Raw genomic sequence first — 23,364 nt, 5'->3', positions numbered from 1 at the left:
AGATTGGTACTCATTGCATGAAGGGGAATAAATAATATTTTAGCCATTTTTTATGTAATACTAATGGATTCCTACTGATATATTCTCTTGCCTGATCAGGCACCCCCATCCCTAAGGTTTATTTCAGCGGTTAGAACTGAAACCTGTGTAATGGAAGAGTACATTAAGCCATGGACCCAGGATTTAGAAGCCTGCCACTGGGTGGCAGCGTGGCATGAAGGCAGAAACACCTGTTGTCTGACTGGGCCTGGGTGAATCCTGACTTTAGGCTTCCTAACTACGTGCCTTTGGCAGCTACTTCTTCTCTCAAAGCCTCCGTTTCCTCATCTTCGAAGTGGGGATAACAATAACTAACTTAAGAGTGGCTCATGTATGAATAGTTGGCAGTATACAAGCAATAAATATTAACTATTATTGCTGGTCTCGTTACTTACCCTGACTACACTGAACGCTAAATTGGAACAACAGTGCCTTTTGAAACTCAGCAGCAGCTGTGACCTAGTAAATTCAGTGTATTTCTATTTTAGAACATGCACCCTGCCTGCTAGATGCTAGCCAGCTTTGGGAAGCTGAACATAGATAAGCTCCTCCTTACCTTGGAGGATTCCACTCACTCACTGTCAGTAAAGCTTTGAGTGAATTTCACTGGCAAATGGTCATCAAATGGATGTCCATCACACATCCACTATTTTCTGTCTCGCTGTTACAGGGGCATAAGATGAGGATGCAAGCTCCTGCCCTCAAGGAGTTTGCAACCCATGCAGACATGGAGGGAGGAGTCAGTAATAAAATAGTAATTTTGTTCTGGTAGGCCAGAACAAAATCACATCCATCCGTGGGTGTGCTCAGTGTCTGGGACTTAGCAGTGCCCAGTGAAGGTGAGTGTGAGAAAGAATGAATGCTGATATAGCAGAAAAAGATTCGCAGAAAATGAGTTTCAGTGACACAGTTGAGCTTCATTATTTACTAATGGTTACTTAACCTCTCTGAGCCTGTTTCTTTCTCATCATCCAAATGGAAATGATAATGTCTTTCCTCTTTCTTTCAGAATTCTGGCAACATCATTTATGAAGGAATGAGACATTTCATAAATCTGAAATGTTTAACTCAATTTATTTAAACATTCGGGGGCTGGAGGGAGAGAATGAGACTGACTAGATTACCAGGCTTTGTGGAGCATATGCTGTTTTAGTTCAAGAACAATTCTCGATGATTCTCCATTCTATATTGCTATTTGAAAATGGTAAGAAAAGACCTAAGCACATACCTTCACACCTTGGCGGGGAGCCTGTCCACTGTCCAGATGGAGTACAATCCAACCTTTCAGGTCCAGATAAAGAAAATCCCTCGTCACAGATGAACTGGCAGGTGGCTTTATAACTGGACTCTCCAAAAGGTCGGGTACAGGTCATTGTTCCATTCTGAGGGCTCAGCAGATGTGAGCAAGTAACGGCTACCATGGGTGCAGCAGAGGAGGAGATTGTGTTAGTACTCAACACCCTGAAATCTGTGTGTGTGTGTGTGTGTGAGCGTGCATATGTTGCCCCTTGAATACTCAGGGGCAGCGTCTGGATAAGTGATTGTTTGAATTCCTGGTGCTTTCTCAGTTTGTGGAGGTCTAAAATAGCAGCAGCTTTCGATTGATTTGGGCTCTGAAATGCTCAGCCCCCAGGAGCTTTCGAAGGGACTGTAAAAGGGAGTGGGTGCTGTGTTTGAAGGACAGTGGTGCAGAGCATTTCGGTGGCTCCTGACAGGAGGGGAGGTGCTGCTCCCTTGATCACCTTCATCAGAAGTAGACCTAGTGACCTTCCCAGAAAACAATGACAGTGACTGGAAAAAGGAAACAGGATAAATTGCTTTCTCCTCTTCTCCCAACGTGGTGGTGGGAGGAATCTGGGTCCAGACCCTGGCTCTGTCACTTATCAGCAGTGTATCTCTGCACAGTGACCTTTCTGAGCCTCAGTTGCTTCATCTTTGAAATAGGGAAAAGTAAAATCTTTGCCTTGCAGATATCCTTAGCTATGTAGGAAGTTAACTAAATCATCTTTAAAATTAAATTTAAAATATAATAAAAAATCACAGACACAAAGTAGGCACATAATTCATCAGCTGCTGGCAAATGCTAATTCCACCACTTCCCCACAGTCTCATTCTATAGTGACCAGTCAAAATTGATTGCTTGTTCACTTAGGAAAATGTTAAATTAGGTCTTATAGTTCTTTGCCACAGTTTATAGAGTTTGTGGTGCTAGGGTCTTGCTTGGGTTGATGAGGACCCAAGTCCTCCTTTGGCAAGTCACTTGACCTCTTTGAATCACAATATCTTAAAATAGGGAGAACAGTATTACATAGCTCCTAGTATTCTTATTAGGATTAAGAGTGAAAACAATGTAACTGTCAAGGTGTTCCTCTACCAATTAAGGAAGCTGTAAAGCACAGATTAAAGGTGCAGACATTGAAAGGTAAGACTGAGTGAACACACGGTTGTGGGTGTTTCTTCCTCGCTGTTTGTGCTGGTGGAGCATCATGTGGCTTTGGAGTAGAGACAGTGGTGTGGCTGTCCCAGGGCCACTTTTCAGCCACCGACTGGAAAAGCGTGGTTTCGAGCACCTTCTCTTCCTTTCTCTTCCTTTTGTTCCTTGACCTCTCATCTGATCAACTCGTCCAAAGGCCTAATGATTTCCAGCCCTTTGAAAAGTCTTCTGAGTTCTATGTGCATGTGAGGGGGGCAGGGGAGACAAGTCAAGAAGTCCTGACACTGCAGGGACAAAGGGAAGGGGTGCCCATGAGGCCCTGGGGCGCTTGAGTCCATTTTCACTCTGTGGCTTTGCCTTCTGAGGAGGGAGTGGGTGTGGTGGGGAGGGGGACAGTAAAAAGGGAGAGTTTCTGGTAAGGCCCCTCTGAAGTTGCAACAGCCTGCGGATTGCAGGCCTCCTGGCACCTTCCTGCCCTGCCCTCCTGGGGTATTTCACTTTTGTGCACCCAGCCGCAAAAGGACAGAGTTGGGTTGAGTAAACAAAGAACTAAAAGCAGAAGGGAACTGGAAGGTCACAGGAAGCCAAATGAGTGGCAGCCTCCTGCCGTGAAGCACCCACAGAGAGGGCAGTGAGGAGCACTGGGCTGAAATCTGTGCCCTGCACAGCCCACAGCCCACGGTAGCCCAGAAGGTCCCGATTGCTGTGGTGACCCTCCTTGGGGACTCCAAGTTCTTCCCCAAGCTGTGTGGGCTCTAACATGCCCAGTCCCATTGTGGCTGGGAGGAGCACTGAGGGCAAGGCCACAGCCCACCTGCACTCTCCAGACCCAGCTCCAGGGGCTGGCCACACTCTCTGGTGCCTGGGTACAAAGGACATTCAATTTTGCTAAATTCCTTTCTATATCAATTAGTTCATTAATATGTGGCCTAACTTAACAGTGAGCTGTGTGTGTGTTAGCACCCGTGAACTTTTGTGACCTGAATAGCAAGTGGTTTCCTCTTCATAAAAACCTGTATCTGCCTGCTTTCACTTAGATACTGAAAGTCTGTGCAAAGGGAAAGGCATGGCTATTAATGCAGAAATATTGTGTATTTTATCCATTCAAATTTATTATTGAAAGTATATGTACACCATAAAATACTAATTGCATGAGGCAGGGTAAATGGAGAAAATATTGGAAGAATTCATACCAGAATGTTAAGAATGTCTATTTTAGGGCAGTAGGGATTATTTAAGAGGATAGTTTTCACTTTTCTGTGTTCTTATTTTTCGGTAGTTTTTGTAAATAAAAATCTTGCTTTGTAAAGTTCTCTTTAAAATGTGTTTTCCATAAATGTAACTAAGGAATTGGATATGTTGAGTAGAAAATGGATGGGGAGGATAAAGGAAGGCATGGAGAGAGTAAGGCGCAAGGAAGCAGTAGCATCTACCCTTCAAATTGCAGATGATGGGAGCAGGTGCATTTCATCAGGGTGTTAAAGTATGACGAGTACCCAGGCTTCTTAACATCAAGTGCATTACACTGAATCTGAACACCTTCTGAGAACCCTGAACCCTCCAGTTCCTGAAGTGGTATCTTCCTCTTCCATAATTCTCCCCTTTATCCTGAGTGTTTCACCACTGTTATGCAAATCTTGGGGTATATCTGCAGCTAGATACCTATTAAGTGCAGCCACCATTACACCTCATGGTGCCTAGGAGGAAAATGCCAAATCAGCCTTGAGACAAACACCTAGAAGCTGATTTTTTCTTCCTCCTAGTTTTCTTTCCAGGTGTTATTTTTTAGCCTATGAGTACAGTTTGCTGTGTTCATGACAGGAGCCTTCAGATGCTGGTAAAGGCCCTGTCAAGGAGTAAGCGGGGGCCATTCTGCTCCCTGTGGCCTATTGCCAAACATCCTGACACCTGTATTATCCACTGAGCCTCTGAAGACATTTGCATTTGGGATCCTTGGGTTACAGGGTAAAAGGATTTTCCATCTTGTTTCAAGGAGGACTCTACATAGTTACCAACTCTAAAACACAGCTGTTAAGAACACTGCCTATGACATACTTCCAAGGGGCTGGGAGGACGTGCTCTTACCTTGGCATTCTGGGGGAGCAGCACTCCAGTGCCCAGTGGCCAAGCACCGCAGCTCGCCTTCTCCCACCAGGAGCAAGCCTTCTTCACAGGTGAAGCTGCAGACTGACTGGTATCTGAAGCTTCCGGAGGGGTGGGAGCAGTTCACCTGGGCCCTGTGGGGAGCTGGAAGGTCTTGGCATTGCACAGCTAAGGGGCGAGGAATGGAGACAGTAAGGCACAGGGAGCAGAAGCATCCAGGTACTCGTCGAGTCCAACCACAAGTTCCTGACCCCTTAGTACCAAGAACGAGGATTCCTGAATTGGGCTTTTTAACATGGAAGATGAAAAAAGTGCCATTTAGTTACAGTGCACCTGAGTGGTTTTGAGAATACTAAAACATTATCCAGCATTTTGGCAATATGTATCAATAGTGCTTGAACTATCATACTCTTGGACCAAGAATTGATGCCAAGTAGGAAATCAAGATGCATAATGAAAAATTAATTCAGAGACATTTTATCAAGATAGGATTTGCGAGAGCAAAATATTGAAAACAAGTATAAATGCCACTAATCTGGAGTTGAAAATAAATCATAGTGGATTTGTGAAAAGAATGTTAAAGGTCCCTAAAATCACATCTTTCCCTTTGGAAAGATATGGGAAATGTCTCACTGTGTGATGTGAAATAAAAATGCAGAATGAATGAAAAATTATCATCATGGTCAAATTATACCATGATCTTAACATATAAAATAGATGTTCAAATAGGGAGAGAACACACGACTTCTATTGTCTTTTTTTTTTGCCTTTAAAATGTGAATGATAACTCTAACTACCTCTTGGAGCCAACCCAAATAGGTCGTAGGGTCTGCTCCATAAATCTTGGCTGCCAGCAGCAGCAGAGTGTCAGTGGCAGTAATAGATGACTGTAGCGTCCTCGAGGCCATGCAGCAGAAGACCTCGACTGTCGACTATCGGGTGGGAACATTAGGATGCCTGCCAGGGGCTTGCTGAGACTGCCTGTGCAGGTGCCTGTTCTGGATGATTGGACACAGGTAGTGCCTCGAAGCAGAAATGTCTCCTGTGATCCTTTATGATCCTTCTTAGGCACCAAGGCTCTGTGTGTCTGTCTCCAACCATTCATCCGCAGCACCTCACAGCACCTCAAGTCTCACCAGCATGGTGCATGGCTGCCTATTCCTCCATTGCATTCCTTCCCTTTGACTTTCAATGCTTATTGCAGTAAATAATTCAACATAAAATCCATTCTTTGCCACTTAAACAGTATAGAGTTAAGTGACACGAGCACATTCACAATGTTGTGCAATTATCACACTGTCCATCTCTAGAACTCTTTCATCAAGCTGAAACTCTGCCCGCTGAACAGTTAACTCCTCGCCCTCTCTCCCCCATCGTTCTACTTTCTCTGATTTTGACTACCATAAGTAATTTATGGAAGTGGAATTATGCATTACTTGTTGCAGGGGGACTGGCTTATTTCATTTAGTGTAATATCCTTAAGTTCATTCACAAAGTAGAATTTGTCAGAATTTTCTACCTTTTCAAAGCTAAATAATATTCCACTGTCCATGTATACCAACTTTGCTTCTCTTTCCGTCTATCAGTGCTTAGTTGGCTTACTTCTGCATCATAACTATTGTAAATAATGTTGCTGTGAACATGGGTGTACACATCTCTTCAAGGCCCATTTGTAAACTTCTGTCTCATTTTGAAAATACAGTCTACATAAACTCAGGGGTTTCACTTAAATCTCAGCAAGTGGCAGTGAAATGCCAGTATTATATTTCTGGAACATGACTTTGTGTTGAGAGTCCTTCGTAAATAAACAACCCCAGTGGCCTCTCTTTGTCTCAGTTTTCACGTAAGAGCAGAACACTGAAAACATGAAATATTAAAAGGGGACCGTTTTGTCAAATTAGGTCACAGACACATGATTTGTGAAGTAGTATCATTTTCTCAATATTTGTAAAGCTGATGCAGTTTTAAAGTTGCTTTTACACACATTAATTCACAACTACGAGTGAGACAGGAAGGTAAGGCAGATGGCAGTATCCACATTTTACAGAAGACTCAACAAGTCCCAAGCTTATTGACAGCAATGACAGAACCGGACTAAACGCTTTGTCCGTTGTTCCTCCACCAGTTCATGCTGTTCCTTTCCTCTAACCCTGATCTCCTCAGCCCACCCCTATGTGTCAATCAAAGCAGCCCTCATCTTAACTGTGCTGTAATGAACAGCCATGTCAGGACTGGCTCTGCTGGCCATTTCAACCCTAGTGCTGACTACAGAGGCCCAAGCACATAGTAGGCTCTCAGTGAATGTCTGGTGGTGAGGGAATGACAGTGCTAAATGCGGATGCTGATGCCTTTAATGCCTGAGAAGCACAGAAAGAATTTTTGATGTTGCAGTACCTTGACACACAGGGGCTGGTGCTGTCCACTGTCCCAAGTCAGCACACCGAACCACATCAGCTCCTCTCAGCAGGAAACCCTCCGTGCAATGGAAGCTACAGCTGGAGTTGTACTGAAAGGCTCTTGAGGATGGGGAGCACTCCATGCTCCCATGGTCAGGACTCTCCAGTGGCTCACATGCAAGGGCTAAAGGGAAAAAAAATTGTCTGCAACTGGGTACCGGAAGGGCCCAGTCCTTTTTCAGAAGAGACTTGGAAGATGCTACATCTTTCCTACCTACATTGTCAAGATGATCAGAACCTCAAATCCTCCCCTCTCCAGAAGGGAAGTTGCCTTTCCCAGGCCCCCTCCCTGGCTCACTCTTACCTGCCTTCAGGTCTCAGCTTAGACTTCGGCCCCCTCCCTGCCTACCCTAACTCGGGGGAAGAGCTCCTCCAGCCTGCTCTCACAGCCCGTCCTTATGCTGTTCCTGCATCACACCACAGTCTCCTAGAGGCTGGGGTTGCAGTCAGGTGTATCCCAGAGCCTAGAACATGCTTGGTACATCAGAGGTGCTTGTTAAATATTTATTGGATCTGAAAAGAGCAGATACAGGAAAAGATTGGGTTTATAAGGAAAAAACAGAAATGGCACAGCTTATTATTGACACTATGATCTGCTGCAGTGCAATGGTCCCTAGTGGGCTTTGTCCCTGGAACTCAGGATTTCATCCTAATATACTTCAGTTGCCAAGTGTGTGCAGTCCAAAGTGAGTTCTTGAGTATGGTTAGGCCCAAGTGACCTCCATTCTTATGTTTCCTCATGCCCTTCCCTGGAGGAATGTCATCTCCATGCAGTTCCTGGGGTTTGGCAGAGCATAAAGACTATCCTTTTACCCTCCGCTTTGACCTCTGGTGTTTACAGAATCAGGGCATTTAAGGATCAAAGGTCCCCTAGGACTTCTCTCTTGCTTTACAGATGAGAAAAGTGTTGCTCAGAAACGATAAGTGATCTCCCTGACTTCTCGTGGCTAGCAGAACCAAAGCGGGGCTCTGCAGGTCTGGGAACACACTAACCAGCCTTCAGGATCCTACTCCCCACCACCCCTCTCCTCAGAAGCCGAGGGTGTGAGGCAATGGCTCAGAACGCAGTTTCATGGTGTTATGTAATTGCCTAGTATTGCATCATGGGCTCTCCTATAAACACAGCCTTTGCTCCTTTGCCAAATGCTGCCTTCAAAGATGTGATGGGGAATTTCTCTTTGTCCCAATGGCCACTGCTCTAACTCTTTCTCACACTAAGGACCTTGTCCTGAAGTTTGTATATGCCAATGAGACAGGAAGGTGAAAAAAAGGGTCAGAAATGAAAGCTGACCTCATGCACAATCCTGTGCTAAATGCATTATATTTATTTCATGGTATAGTCTTTATTTACTTAGTCCTCCCAAAGTGCCTTGCTTTGGGGAAAGGGAAGACCTTTTAATTTTCACCATAGTAAATCAGCCTCTTATTTTTCTAGTCTGGCACTAGAATTCTTAGCTCCATTTCACAGATGAGACATCTCTTGGCTCCTGGAGGTTGAACAACCTGCTTCTGAGTCAGAGCCTAGAGGGAGGTCACCCTGATGTTAAGAGCCCTGGGTCCTTCTATGGTGCCATGACGCCTTCTTGGGTGCACCGGGGGCTACTAAGGAAAACCTACCTTCACAGGTCGGTAAGGGCGCAGTCCACTGGCCAGGGCCAATGCAGCGGAGTGTGTCCAGGCCCCTTATTTGATAGCCAGGTTGGCACTCAAATGTACAGCGGGAGCCATAGGCAAAGGCAGCGAGTGGATGCACGCAGTCCATGGTTCCGTTGTCAGGGGCTTCCAGGTGCTGACACTGCACAGCTGGAGAGAACAACCAAGGATAAGAGAGCCCTGAAGGTGGAGAATGATGTCCACAGTTGGAGGGCAGTGGTGGGGCTGTCTCTGGACACAGAAGTGGAGCTAGGAGGATGGGAGGTCAGGAGACCTGTTGTCCAGACTCAGAGCTCCTGTCCTCAGCATGGCCTGAGTCTCTTAAAAACAAGCACTGCTCCAAGCTTTATACTTAGCATCCTCTATTCCTTATGTCTTTATAAATCTGTCCCAGTAGGTCTTCTGGTGCCACTCAGAGTATAGATACTATCCCTTAAGAATGTGGCCATTCTGAAGCTGTTGTAGGTTATGAGTTTGGGGGAGGGGAAGCCCTTTTAATTTTCACCATAGTAAAATCAGCCTCTTATTTTTCTAGTCTGACACTGTTTTCCAAAGCCAGATTTACCCAGTCTAGCTCAGCAGCAGTTCTGGCCATCTTCTTCATAACGTGGCCAGTTTTTTCTACAGGTGCAATGAAGGCAAGGACCCGGTGCAGTGACCCTTATACACCCTGTATGTCCTGAAGCTCCCTTACCCACTGGCCTTGGGTAGATGGTACTTTCAATAGCTATTTTGAAAGATCTCTTCTTTTTCACTTACAGAAACAAGTTAAAGTTATCAAATTAATAATGCTCAATTATTGTCCCTCAATCTTCATCATTTTACTTTGCTTACATCATAACCAAATGGAAAGGAGTCCCTTTGTAATGTTTTTGCTGAGAATCAAGAATTGCCCACATCACTCTACAGGCACAAGACACCATGAAAATCAAAGTCACTGTTACTCTGTTTGACAAATAACAATGATAACTAGAGTTTTCCATCTAATGTAGGTCTTCATTATTTCTCACCTTTTTAAATGGAGAAAGCTCATGCCCCCATCCCTGAATTTGACAGTGAGGATGGAAAGGAAGACGTCTACATACCTACACACTGTGGGGGCTTCTGTGTCCAGATTCCAGAAGCCAAACACTTCAGCTGGCTGGGTCCATTCAGTTCGTACCCTTCAGCACAGTGGAGCGTGCACTGTGAGTTGAAAGAGAAGTTTCCCAGAGGGTGGCTGCAGTTCATGAACACGTGTTGAGGGAGGCCGAATTCTCCACACTCTCTAACTGCGGGGACAGACATGGTGTTTTCATTGTACACTTACAGACATTGTTGGGCCTGTTGCAAGCCGTAGTGACTGGTGTGGCCTGCTCCACTGTCTTTCTGGGCTTCCCACACAGGCTTCCCATCTCTCCTTGGCTTCTTTTTTATCACCTGCATCTTGGGAAATGATCATTCTTTCACTGGTTCTCATTTCAATCAAGTAAAGCCAGCCTGAAAGGGCTCTCTTTGTCTTGCTTCCTGATCATTTTCCTTTTCCTCTTTGAAATTTTATGAATGAATGTTCTATGAATAAGGTGACTTTACTGAGACTGCCTAGAGCCAATTGAGTGAAATAGACAGACAATGGGAAGGCCTAGGACCAGTCTCTATTTGCTGGAGAGTCTTCAGGGTAGTTTACTTCGTGGCACTGTCCTTTGCCTAAGAACAATGGCTAAAATAATATCAACAATGTGGCAGCCTCACCATATTCACACTCTGGCCCATGGAACCCAGGGTGGCAGGAGCAGGTGTAGTTCCCGATAGTCTCGATGCAGTCTCCCTGTTTGCTGCAGGACATGTCGTGGCAGGAGGCTGCATGGATACAGAAAGGTCAGAATCACCAGCACTCACAGGAGATGAGGCCAGCTTGGCCTCTCTCAGGCAGGACTGAGCTAGGCAGGCAACAGAGGTCCAGCATCAGCTAGAGAGCCAGCCTGCTCCCTGTGAGAGCACCCTATTCACCGTCCATTTCATGCTGCATCAGGTGTTTCCTATGGAGGGTACTGCTGCATGTGGACACAGGGGACAAGCGAGCCTGACATGTGTGCACAGAGGAACTCCTCGACCTGCTACAAAATGGGCTGTGGTTTCTAACCAAGGGCATTCATGCCTCGGGCCAGATGTTGCTGCATGGAGGACAGGAGCCACGTGGGAGGCAGGGCCACACCCACCTGCGTCCTGGCTCTTGCTACCTCCTCACCGTGTGACCAGAGGCTCGTTACTTCTTTGGGCCCAGTTTGCCCAGTGTGATGGCCTGATCCCTTCAACCTTTGTATTCTTCTAATCTATGTCCAACACCATGGGTAGAGGAGCAGAGAAGCCACATGTGATGTTTAACACTGGTCATGGCTAAGGGAAACCATCTTGAGAGAGGGCGTTTCACGAGTGCACACATGGCTGCCTCTCAGGCCCTCTTCACTACTTCTGTGCCCTCAGGTGACAGAGTAGAGAGGGGCCACGGCTTCTTTCCTACAAAAAACTCTTTACGTGTCTATGTGTGTGGTAGAGGGTTCATGTTAGAACTGATACCGCAAAGGCACTGAGAATGTTCTTACTGGTGTTGTTTCTACTGGTGCTGTTTTTTTTTTTTTTTTAAAACGGGGTCATAGTTGGGATAAGGTCTGTGGCTGGACTGTTTTCTGGTGTTCATTTCCTTTGCACTGAGCCCTAGCTACATGTTGACACTCCTTGTGGTAGATTTCTGGAGGAAATCTGTCTATCATGTAGAGGGTTATGTTAGATCATCTCTATGTCCCCTCTCAACTCTGAGAGGCTATGATTCTGTAAATCATGCAAGATTCTATAGGAGGAAATTCCCCCAGCAGCCAGTGAGTTTGGTGAGGGTGCACTGAGGCCTGGGAAGGGTTCCAAGTAGAGAGAAGATGCAGGAGCAGCCGCAGCTGGTAGGTAGAGTTTCTGTCCACATCCTGCATCCTGTACACCTGACCTTGACCCCAACAGAGCCTTACAGTAGCAATGCCTCTATCCTTGATCTCAGAACATCCAGGGTTTCCTTCCTAGAGAGTAGATCTCAGTGCTGTAAGAACGAAAATAAACAAAACAAAACAAAACCCAGCTAGTTTTCTCTATTCTATCCCAATTCAGGCTTCCTGACAGGTTAACAATAATAACAAGAGGACAATAATGATGATTCAGTGAATCAATCTCCCTCTCTCTCTCCCCCCGCCCCAATAAATTGTTCTCAGGTCTAAAAAAATCTTGGTATTTAGAGATTTATTTCAATAATCCTAAGTTCTTGTTGTAGTACACGACTGTTTCTCATCTGTCTTCCACAGAGAACAGAAGGCTCCTATACCCTCTACCTCTTTGATGACAAAACACCCATCAATGGCAGCATCCACCAAGGGCACCTTGCTGGTGGAATAGACCTCACTTAGAAAAGAACTTAGATAAGTGATATTGTACCAGTGAGTGATATTGACCATTTTTGTAGTTAGAGGAATGACATCATGCCAATAATTTTCAATCTCTTTTCTGTCTTATAATTTTTTGCAAACTTTGCTGGGAAAATAGATGTTGAGGGTTGAAGAGAAGGGGAAGCAGTGGCATATTGAAACAGCAGTGGTAGCCACAACCAGCCAATAAGGGACGGTTCTAGGGCAGCATGGCCCAGGAAGGATGAGAGCTGACCCAGAGAGCAGTAGAATGAGCACATATCCTGGTAACGTCCATCCTGGTCCATACATAAATGGCTGTTAACTAGCTAATTAATATATAAATGGATAATTTATAAAATGAGATTTAACTGCATGATAATGAATTGACGAATGCCTTTCCTCACCTAGAATGCTTGGATGAGAAGAGAGAAAATGTAGAAGAAATACTCTATGCTGTTTATTCCATTCTGTACTGTGTTTTGTTGAGGGGTCCTGGGGGGTAGCTTAAAATCTGAAGAACTTAGAAAATATATAGTGGGGTATGGCATCTGTTGGGTGATTATCAAAGGAGCTTCAGAGCACCTGGATGCTCTTGCTCAGAGAAGAGCACTGCTGGGCTGTGACAGACAAGAGGGGCTCCCCTAAACAGGAAGCCATAGCACAGGGGTGGAATCAGCTCTGGCACTGGGCATGTGACTTTCAGGCATGTCTGCTTACTCTGGGACCAGGAGAGTCAAGGATCCAATAGACTCGCACAATCTCACCTTCAGTTCCTGCTTCCTTGTCCTGGCCCCCCACCTTTCCACCAAAGTCCAGCAGACCTGAAGATATATTGTGTTGAAGAGAATCTATAAAGCATTTGTGATCCTCAGTCATGCTCCCAAATTGTCTCATGAAAATGCAGACCAAAGAATGTAGAGGCATCTAACTAACACCAACTTTCAAGTCAATGTGTGCTTGACGCTGGCCTCAACATCCACTGGGGTGGAACCTTGGTAGACCATTATCACTGAGCCTTCCCCTCATCAGCAAGATCACAGCCATAGCGGGGCCTGACCAATGAGGCTGTCCTGAGGATGAAATGCAGCTAATGTTCATGAACAAGTGACACCTGAGCAAAATAACTAATAACACCAGGCGTTCAATAGATGTTGGTTATAGCCGTGCCTTTCAGGGACCATCTAACCCCTCTCTGCCCTCCCTCACACTATCGCACATGGCAAAGGAGATGTATGGTTGTGGCTACCACTGGATGTTTCAATATGCCACTATTTCCCCTTCTCTTCAACCCTCAACATCTATTTTCCCAGCAAAGCTTGCAAAAAAAAAAAAAAAATCATAAGAAGAAAAGAGATTGAAAATTATTGGCACTCCTCTAAAATGTATGAGACTGGTTTCCAATCCTACCTTTGATTCTGTGATATTCCATTATCTTAAGAAACTCAAGTCCCCTGAGCATCCACTTCATCAGTCATAGAAAGACAAGGGCGAGCTCGATATGGAATTCTCTTTGGTTCCTAACAGCCAGTTTTCTCCACCCCTGAGCCTGTGTTCTTTGAGATGCTCAATAAAGCACTTTGCCAGTTCACTCCTCATTTTCATGTCCCTGACTTTGTGACTCCATGCTATTGACTCAGTGGTCATGTGGACCAGCCGGGAAAGCACTTTACTTTATCAGACAAGCTCAGACTGATGCAGGCCCTACCTGTGTAGCACAGGGCCCGCTTTCTTTTCCCGCAGGGCTCATCATTCCATTTGCCAGGGGCCGACAGACTCTTGATATATATCTCCACGCAGTCCTGGTTGTTCCTCTTGTTGTTGGGCTCGTTGTCGGCCCAGTTCTCGGCCTCCTCCGTGAGAGCCTTCTTGGTTCCCACCCAGGTCCACTTATTATTGATCTTTCTGATCCCAATCCAGTAGTAAGAGCTGTAGTAGGGTATGACTTCATTGAGATGAGCAATTTCATTTTTATTCTGGATGGCCACTAAATCTGTGAAGTGTTTCTGGCAGAATGCCCGGGAGTAATTCCACGGGTATGCTTTTATACTGTAATTATAGGTCCACGCTGTCACTTCCTTCTGGTTTGTTAGCTCTGTAATGAAGAAGAACGAGGACCAGGTTAGCATCCCTAACCAGAGCAGGCTGTGGTCTGAGGTACACTGTGCATAGTCAGATGAATTCCTGTCCAGAGGATGAATGCCAAACAGGACTATTTTATGTCTAATGTAGTTATTTTAGGGGAAAAGAGTGATTTCCATATTTTATTTAAAAGTATACATAGAATCAGATTAGGAAAATGTCCTCTTCTAAAGATTCTTAATGTTAAAGACCTGAAATCAGAAGATGCTAGAGTTGGAAGGGAATTTAAAGCTCAACTAATTTACTCCTTTCCTTTTAAAAATGAAAGAGACATTTTAGGTAATTTGTCCAAGCCCAAATTAAATGATATGTACGGTATGATCCTCCCTCTCTTTACATGGGAAATAAGCTCAGTGGTCTGGGACGCCCAGCCTCATTGCCTGTTACAATTACTTTCTTAGCCTTTTCACAGGGTCTTCCTGCTATCCTGGCTATCCTGAACTCTTATGCCCGGCAAACTGTATCCCCACCTTTCCTTGACTTCCGTGGGTGGGCTCTGGGTTTCTTCCTCCAGGCTCCCACTACCTTCCTTCTCTGTGTGGCTCTGCTATGCTATGGTCCCTATGTGCTAGACAGAGAATCCCTAATGGTGGTCTTTTTTTTTTTTTTCCTAATTTGTTTTTAGCTCTGGGTCCTGAGCACCAAGAAAGAGGTTAGCCCTTAATAGGCTTTTGATAAATTTACCTATTGAGCAAGTGACACACACAATAGGTTGATCCAGAGCCAAGTTTAGAAAGAAGGTCTCCTGATTTGTAACCTCATGCTCATTCCACTCCGCTTGGCTGTTACTGTTGTATAAATCACTCTGCTTCCTCCCTTCTTAGGACAGGCCCTTCTTTGTGACTGCTTGTGATATCAAGTGCGGTAAGACTGTGCCCTTCAGCAACAGGCTGGTGCTGTGATGCAAAGCATTGTTATTGTAGCCTGCAGGAGCTCAGGGGGCAGAAGGGGCCAGTTCCCTTGTGAAGAGGTGTACAATGCAAGCAATCAGCACTGGAAATGGCTCCATTTCCTGTTTATAAGGCCTTGTTTCTCCACTGCCTACGAGAAGGCGGGCACACTTTTCCCTCCCTCACGGACACCGCTGTGGCATTATGAAGATTTGATTCTGACAGAGTCAGGACTGCATCATGGCTTCAATGGACTCTAGGCAATATAGAGATGTATATAGTAATATTATGTACTAAAGCATTTCTTTTGACTATAAAGAAAATTATTTTTTAAAAACTTCAAACATTTTGGGGAGTCACTAGAAGTATTGTGGGCCTGTGTATAGAGTGTTGTGAATGTATCCATTTATGTTGTTTCTGGTGCCTTTCCCACCAGAGGTGTGATGATACTGGGTGCATTTTTCCTCCAGGAACTTGGGCTTGGGCAGTGTTCCATGACTGCAGTTTTTAACATCTCCCATTTAGCTCTGGGCTCTACCCTATTACTCAGGGCCAGGTGAAGAGTCAACCTCACCAGAGATCAAAGCACCGAACCAGAGGAGTTGGGCAGCTCCAAAGACCACTCTCTGAGATCTCAGGATCCAGATGGCTTTTAGGCAGCTGGCCTGAAACAAGAAAAGACAACTTTCTTTTAGTATCTGTATACAACCAATGTGGCAAAAAAATTTAGTTAGTAATCATGATGTTGAGATAGTCCTGTTGCCTTTGGGAGGGTGGTCCCAGTCCTCTGCCCCCTTCTTGTTTCTCACTGCTCTGCAACTCTAGATGAGCGCTGTAAAAGACTGAAGGAGAGCTCATTTCTTTGTTCATTCAAGAAGTAACAGCTTCATGCTGTCAGTATTTTTTAAGATACATTTTTAATATGCATGTGAGGAAAAGATACTTAAATGTGAATATGGCTGTCATTATTCTTATGCAATAATATTCCTTTCAGAACTGGTATGCCATTCCAAAGAATAATAGGAAGTCATGCAAGAACTTTTTGATCCTTACATAGAATGACTAACCTGTACTTTGATCCACAGAGCAACATATTGTGCTGTTATATGATCTATTTTGTATTATTGACCCATATTTTATCTCCTTAGTTTACTATTTCAGCATATATCTATAATACTATTTGATGATTAGTATACATATGTGTATATCTGTTTAATATTTAATAATACATATATAATAAGTCTACTCCTCTTGGATCTGTAACAACTATTATTTTTCATGGGCTTCCTTCTGTTAAGATTTTATTTAATCTATTAACATTTAAAAAGTGCTTTTAGACAAATGAGTTCTGGAAATGCTCATATTCTCCAGCTTCCTCATATTGTACTTGGAAGTTCCATAAGCTTGGAGCATCTAAATAACACACTCAAAATGACAGCAGCAGACGCTGACTTTGGAACAAGAGCTCTGTCCGCTCCACTCTTTACCTTCATAAACCTCCAGGCTTCCAAATCCGTGTGGCACTGCTGTTATGGGTAGAAGAGTGTGTGAGGTAACCAAGCTGAGCGGGGTACCAGTGTTCCTCCAGAACCCCTATCACCACCACCACCAGAAGAACAATGCATTTGCTGTACAATTGCAGCTCTGCCACTCTTCCATTCAAATTGTCACCTAAAACTCCTCCTGTATAAAAATTCTGAATTACCACAGCCCATGCTGCAGTGACGCTGATGCAGGTGTAGGGGACAGTGTAGGCAGAAAGTGGGGAGATTTATAGCCTGGCCAGGTACCAGGAGGGATACAACTCACACAGGGCACAGTGGGTTTGTCGTGTATAAAAAGCCTAGCACTCTCCATCTAGGGGTTTCTAGATATTGGCTTTGATAAGTATTTATCAAAGTATTTCATGTTCTTATAAATCAGAACACTAATTAGCTGACTTGTGCAGGACCCATGATCAAATGCTGAGAAATATCATGTTTACTTGCACAGAAAGTATGGTGAATCCCTTCGTGGAGGTTTAAATCCACTGAGTGTTCTCTAGATTGTGTTGTATCACCAGCTACTATAATTCTATTTAATAGTACTATAATTCTATTCAAAACCCCCAGATACTATTCCAGATGCCATAGCAGAAGAAGTCTTCACAGGGCTGCACACGCAAGGGGAGTGTCAGTCTGTATTCAGATTTTTTACTTCTACACATATCCTTTCCTGAAACCAGTGTGCCTAAAAGCACTCCCTCCTTCCCAAGGAAAATCTAACTCCTATGTACTGTGAGGCCTTGCTCCTAGGTGTAAAAGAGTCAAGGGTGCTAAAGAGTTAAGACTCTGTCCTGTTACTAAGCAAGTTGTGTTGAAACAAAAGGAAATGCCTCTCAAGGAGAAGCAGCCACATGCTCTGCTAATCTTTAATGCTCTCTGGCAGCCTGGTTCAGACTGGAAGTTGCTGAAAAGAAATCTGAGAGTGGGTCATTAGAATAACATCCTGTGCCTTTGTAAACCTTCATTAAGCACCTTGGTTATCTTTAATGTTGCTTTTTGAAATAACTAGAAGTGATTGCAAGGTGAAGAGGGGGCAAAGCAAATGTTTTTTCCCTCTGCCTCCCCTTTCCTAGGAAAGGGGAACCAGAGGCCAGTAGGCACCCATGGTTTTCCACGTGGCCCACAAAGCTGGCAAGCATGGCTCTACTTGTTCACGCTGCAGACCGCAGCTTTGTGCATGTAGAGAAAGAGTTAATGTCCCTCCCTTGACCTTCTGGCCATCTGCCCAGATTTGTCTTGCCTTCTCTCCTTGCTTTACAGTGGAGCATCTTGACCTCCTTGCTTCCCCCTTTGCTCTCTAGCCACTGCCCCTCCCGCCTACCAAACTGCTCTTTTGAATGCCATCACTAGCATTCTAATTACCAAACCAAATGAAGACTATCTACCCTTACCTTCCATGACCTTTCTGTAGCAATATATGCTATTGAATACTTCCTTTTGCTTAAAGCGCTGCCCTTGGCTCTTCTCGGGATACTTATCTAATGTCTTGAGCAATTTTTTTTTTTGAGTCTTCTCTGAATTTACCCCAACTCTGCCTTCATTTGCAGAGGTAATGTTTCCTTGAGTTCCTGCCTTCATGGCACTATTTCTCTTCTGTTCTTCTCTTTTCCTTATGCCTCCTATGGTCTTGTTTGTCAAAGGACCCCAATCAGCATCTCCATTTCTGACCCATCTCCTGAATATGAGATCCAGAACTAAAATGCAAAGCCAACATGTGAGCATAGCCCTGGAGGGAGCAGCTGGCAGGAGCTTCTCAAGAGCAAGGACTAGGATTAGGTCTGAATCCCCTAGCCCTGGTGGAGCGAATGGTTAATAAGTATTAATGGATGAATGAATAAAGAAAAGAATATTGGCAAGGGAATGGCTGAAGATGGAAATGTGCTAAATTGGAAAACATTGGGACTGACACCTTGTCTCATTCTGTTTGAAGGTGAGGGTGAGAGAAACAAGGACATGATGGCTGACTCTCAGACATCCCATGTGAGAGTTCACGAGCAGGACTTAGCTCCATGTAGGTAGGAAGTGGGGATAAGTGGATAAGGGAGGGCTGCTTACAAGTGGTGTGTCTCAGGAAGTCTGGTGGACATTCAAGTGAAACAAGTCTTAAAAGTGGAGGTGGAGAGAGTAAAATCAGCCTAACCCTCTGGACTGATTGTGAGGCTCCAGCACCACATGAGGCTCATAAAGGATGTACACTCTCACTGACAGCATCACTGACCAGCTGCCCCCATCTCCTGCCACAGAAACCCCAAATGCTCCATCAAGTGGGAGCAGAGAGGGAGGACGAAGAGACTCTGCCTGTCTGAAACCTTCACATCAATCTGTCATCAGATGCTCATGACTTCATTTCTGGTGAGAGACCTGGCCATTCTCTGAACTTCCACTTGATGACAAGCGTGCTAAGATAGATGTCAATATTTCTTCCCTGGACCAGGTCAGTCTTCTTCTAATTGGCTTCTGTTTCCTCTAGATCAGCTATCTCCATGTTTTTCTCCAAAATGCAATCAGAATGTTATTTCTATACAAAAACATGAGTGTATTGTTTCATATTTAAAATTCTTCAATTGTTCCTGGTCCCTAAGCAAGACCTGCAAACCCTTTAAGATGACACATGCAAGACCTATTGATGCTTGCCTCTTCCTATTTCTCTATTCTCATTTCCTACCATTACTCCTCAATCACTCCCTGCCTTCTTACAATCCTACAATTTATTTATAATAAAACATTTTGTAATTTTACAGAATGCACCGCCTATCAAATTGCTCTTTTGTCCAGACCACCATCTTCATCTGCATCTGCCCAGCTCCCTAAGTCTACATCTCCACCTCTAAGGAGCTTAGTTAGCCCAACAACCCCTTTCTCCATACCAAAGAGGTGACCCTTATTACTGACTGTACTTTTTCCCATTATTTATTTCAACAACTATTGATTAAAGTGCCTAAAATATATTAGACACTTTTCTAGGGATCAGGGCTAAAATGACGAAAACAGACGTAATTCCTATCCTCATACTCTCAATGTACATTCTATTCAGGGAGATAGACAATGAAACAAACCCCAAGAAATACACAATAGTACTAAACAACAATCATGAAAAATGTAGGACAATAAGTGAAAAATGTAAGCAATAAGTGGTAGGCAGAGAATTTAAATGGGGCTATGTGATAGAGTGAGTGGGGGGATTACATAAGACAATAAGACCAAGGCAGGCCTCCTCTGAGAAGTGATGGTTATTCTGATAGCAGAATGACCAGGGCAGGGTGGGTGGGTGGGGACCCTACCAAGTGAGAAGCAGGAAGAAGAGCATTAAGGCAAATGAAAGAGGAGATTCAAAGGCCATAGTAACATGGGACCATAGTAACATAGTGAAGTGTTCAGAGAAAGTAGAGACATTAGTGTTGCTGGAGTGGAGTGAGCAGTGGGGGAAGAACACACAAGAAGGTAGTTGATGGGTCACTCCAGACTTTGGAAGCCAAACAAGGGGATGAGATCTTATTCTAAGTGCAATTAGAATACAGGGAGGACTATAAGATTAGCAGTGTGGTCTGATTGATGTTGAAAATGATCATTTCTTAGATGTTAATTGAAAAGGTAGTTTAGGGCTAGATCTTGTGGGTCTCAAATACCAGTAGCATCAGGAGTCTAATTGTAGGGTTCTAAACTGAGAAGTGTCATGAACAGATGAATCGAACAGTGGTATTTTTAATAAATTAGAAGCAGGAAGGCTGAGCTACAAAAAAGGAGGCTATTACAATGGTCCTAGTAGAAGTTATAGGGCCTGACTTGGGCTGTGTCCCTGGAAATGCACAGAGGGAGGAGGATATGAGAGTCACTGAGGATGCAGATCTATATAATCTGTTGGAAGCAAAGCTTTAATATCTGGTTGTTGGTGGTAGTGATGGTATGGCACAGATACTAGTGGCCCCAGCTTACCTGTAGAAAATGAAATACACTGAGAAAATAGATTGTCTCTAAGCCAAATAGTAAATTATAATTAAGACAGCAGGGTCCCAGGACATCAACACTTTGAATCAAACAAAGAACATAGTTAATTTAGACTACTCACTGCTATTATGGAGGGTAAAATGTTAGTTCTGGTATATAGAACAGCACTAAAAACCATAAAATAACGTACATAAGTTTAAAATTAAAATATACTTTGGACCATAGCTGGGCTATACCCCAACAAATTCGAAGGATTTGCTCTGCATTTGATTTTGCTAACTTTCTGCTTTGGTTTTCCATCAGAGGGGTCAAACACCAAGAAAACAATGTAACGAATGTCATTTATGAAACCAAGATTTCATAGGTAGGTTGGATCTTTTCTCTGTAGCACCTTTATGTAGTAAAGTCACTTTGATTTTTGAAGATTTCACTAATAAACTTCCACATAATACAGAACTCTGAAGATGCACATTCTAAGTCCAAGAGAAGGTGAAACAGGTCATTATATTGTGACAAATGATCATGGAAAGAAAAGTAAGAACTGGAAGCCACAGACCTAAGGTGATTAACAGGTATGGAGGAAAGGGAATTCAGACCTGCTCCTTAGCTCACTAAAGCCTTGACCAGCATCGATAACTGAACTGTAAATCCCAACCAAGAGCTTCTTTAGATCTCTCTGATTGAAATCACCCCACCAGATAAACCTTCACTTCATTTTCTCAGGTCCTAGGAGTTAATTAAAGCCATGCTCAACATGATGCAGATCTTACATAGGCATTTTGAGGTTCCTGAATCCTAAGAACCAAACAGGCTTGTGGGGGAAAGGAAGAGGGCTTTGCTGAAATAGTAAAGCAAGTCTAGGGCTGTTTTCCTCAGCTCTTCATTTTGGAGTTCCAGCCTCACTGCAGGATGCTAGTGGAGAAGCTTCTGAGCTTTAGCATAGGAGGCAACGTGGTGGGGTTCTTCTGGCATCCACACATAGGTTTGGGAACCTCCTGTGGTTGTCTATAGAGGTTGGGTTTTTTATGTGATGTTTGTATTTTCATCTGGGAAGAACTGTAGCTTCCATCAGAATCCTAAAAGTAATACCTGATCCAATATGTTTACATCTTTGAAATAAAGGAGAGCACCAAAGGTAATAGAAGGGAGAGAGGAACAGCTGCTCTTTCAAGCTGTCCAATTCAGATATAGGACATGCAAAAGATAAGACAAAAGTAGTCCACACTCTTATGTCATTGTGGTTCTGACTTAGGGCAGGCTCCAGCTCCTTCCTTTTTGAGAATCTTCATCATCCTCTTTTCCCTGATTTCCTCAATGTGGAAAACCCTCATTAGGAGCATTGAAAAGTGTGTTACAGTAAAGAAGGAAAGTGGGACGGACCAGATGTAAGCACTACTTTCTTCTTTGGTCCCATAGAAAGTGTCCAAAGCATAGACCAGTCTGGTTTCTCCCTAGCCACAGACTGGAGGATTTTGGATTCTGGGACTATGTGGGATACCCCAAATAAATTGGGGGTAAAATTGGATCTACCCTAAACATGTTTTTATATCTAGAATAATATTTCTGACTTCAAAAATGCCTACTAATCTTGGATCTTCCCCAGACCCCAAACTCCACTCTACATCAAAAAAATTTCTTTCAATAATAGCTATAATTTTCTAATCACCTATATGCCAGGCTCAGAGCTAAGTGCTATTAATTATGATATTATTTAATCCTCATAGTGACACTACAGAATACTATTATTATATCCACTTTATAGATATAGCAGGATAGATTCTTGGGGTAGAAATTGAAACCGATTTCAGATCAGTCCCAGAAAACTCCTAGTGCTCAGAGAAAGAAATGCAAGGGCTCAGGATTAGGAACCATCCAGTTTAGGCTTTCCCCAGGGCATTGCTCAGCCTTCCATTTATCCCAGAGAGAGGAGTGATTCTGGAAAAGGAGATGGCAGGTTCACCAAGATCTACTCCCAGAGGGTCCCTGTGAGTTCTGGTGTACAGAACAGCACTAAAAACCAGGGGTCGGACTGAGATCCCGACATCAAGACTAACAGTGCAGCCCTAGGTAAAATACCCAGCCTTTGTAAACCGCAGTGCTTCTATTTGTAAAATGGAAATAACCTCAACTCTTAAGGATGTTGCTTTTCCTCACTTCTGAACCTTTGCATCCCATATTAAGCCCCAAACAACTTCAAATCATCGACTTCCCACACAAAAGAAAAGTGAACTTACCATCTCCTCTGCGGCTCTGCTGGCTTTCTGCCTCCTGTCCAGCCCACACTTCTTATAGTCTTGCTGCCTTCCCTCAGTGTCAGACTGCTTAGAAATACAACTTCCTATTCGCTTTCCAGAAATTTACCATAGACTTTCTCATGAAGTCAGAACGATGATAATGCAGGAGCAGTGCGGCAGCTTGGAAATTAGCAGTCGCCAAAGTGGCAGGGGTCACCCCTTCCATGGAGATGTCTGGAGGCAGGGGCAAGTGTGACTCACTCCTGGACATCCCAGGCTGAGCAATGCAGGAACAGACCTGCATCCCCAGAGCAGGTTTCCTTTGATTACAATGTGAGTCCCAACGAAAGGTCATGCATTTGGGAGACTTCTGTATTAATCATAAAGTCCTAGTGTCAATTCCAGTTATTGTGAAATGCCAGTGAGTGTTTATAATTGCAGTAGACTTCTGAGGGATCCAAGCAAAAATAGAAGCAAAAAAAAAAAATTAGATAGGAAAGGA

The 23,364-nt window shown here is 44.0% G+C and overlaps 1 protein-coding gene across 1 annotated transcript in view; it reads right to left on the bottom strand.

The window, feature by feature from the left end:
* LOC124083443 (P-selectin) overlaps positions 1-22,978 on the bottom strand; it is a 34,619-nt gene extending 11,641 nt beyond the window's left edge. The window contains exons 1-9 of the mRNA XM_046430111.2: positions 22,863-22,978; positions 15,714-15,804; positions 13,816-14,202; positions 10,417-10,524; positions 9,771-9,956; positions 8,650-8,835; positions 6,971-7,156; positions 4,559-4,744; positions 1,268-1,453 (exon numbers count right to left, since the gene is read on the bottom strand). Of these exons, the coding sequence (XP_046286067.1) occupies positions 1,268-1,453; positions 4,559-4,744; positions 6,971-7,156; positions 8,650-8,835; positions 9,771-9,956; positions 10,417-10,524; positions 13,816-14,202; positions 15,714-15,804; positions 22,863-22,865 (1,519 nt within the window). The 5' untranslated portion in view covers positions 22,866-22,978. The remainder of the gene's footprint in view (positions 1-1,267; positions 1,454-4,558; positions 4,745-6,970; positions 7,157-8,649; positions 8,836-9,770; positions 9,957-10,416; positions 10,525-13,815; positions 14,203-15,713; positions 15,805-22,862) is intronic.
* Positions 22,979-23,364: the final 386 nt, after the last annotated feature.

The sequence above is a fragment of the Marmota monax genome, unplaced genomic scaffold (genome assembly GCF_021218885.2).
Source record: "Marmota monax isolate L192 unplaced genomic scaffold, Marmota_monax_Labrador192_F-V1.1 WCK01_AAM20220418_F8-fsc00055, whole genome shotgun sequence".
Taxonomy (NCBI): Eukaryota; Metazoa; Chordata; class Mammalia; order Rodentia; family Sciuridae; genus Marmota; species Marmota monax.
Note: the sequence above shows the minus strand (reverse complement) of the source record. Positions and strands in the feature narration are given on the sequence as shown.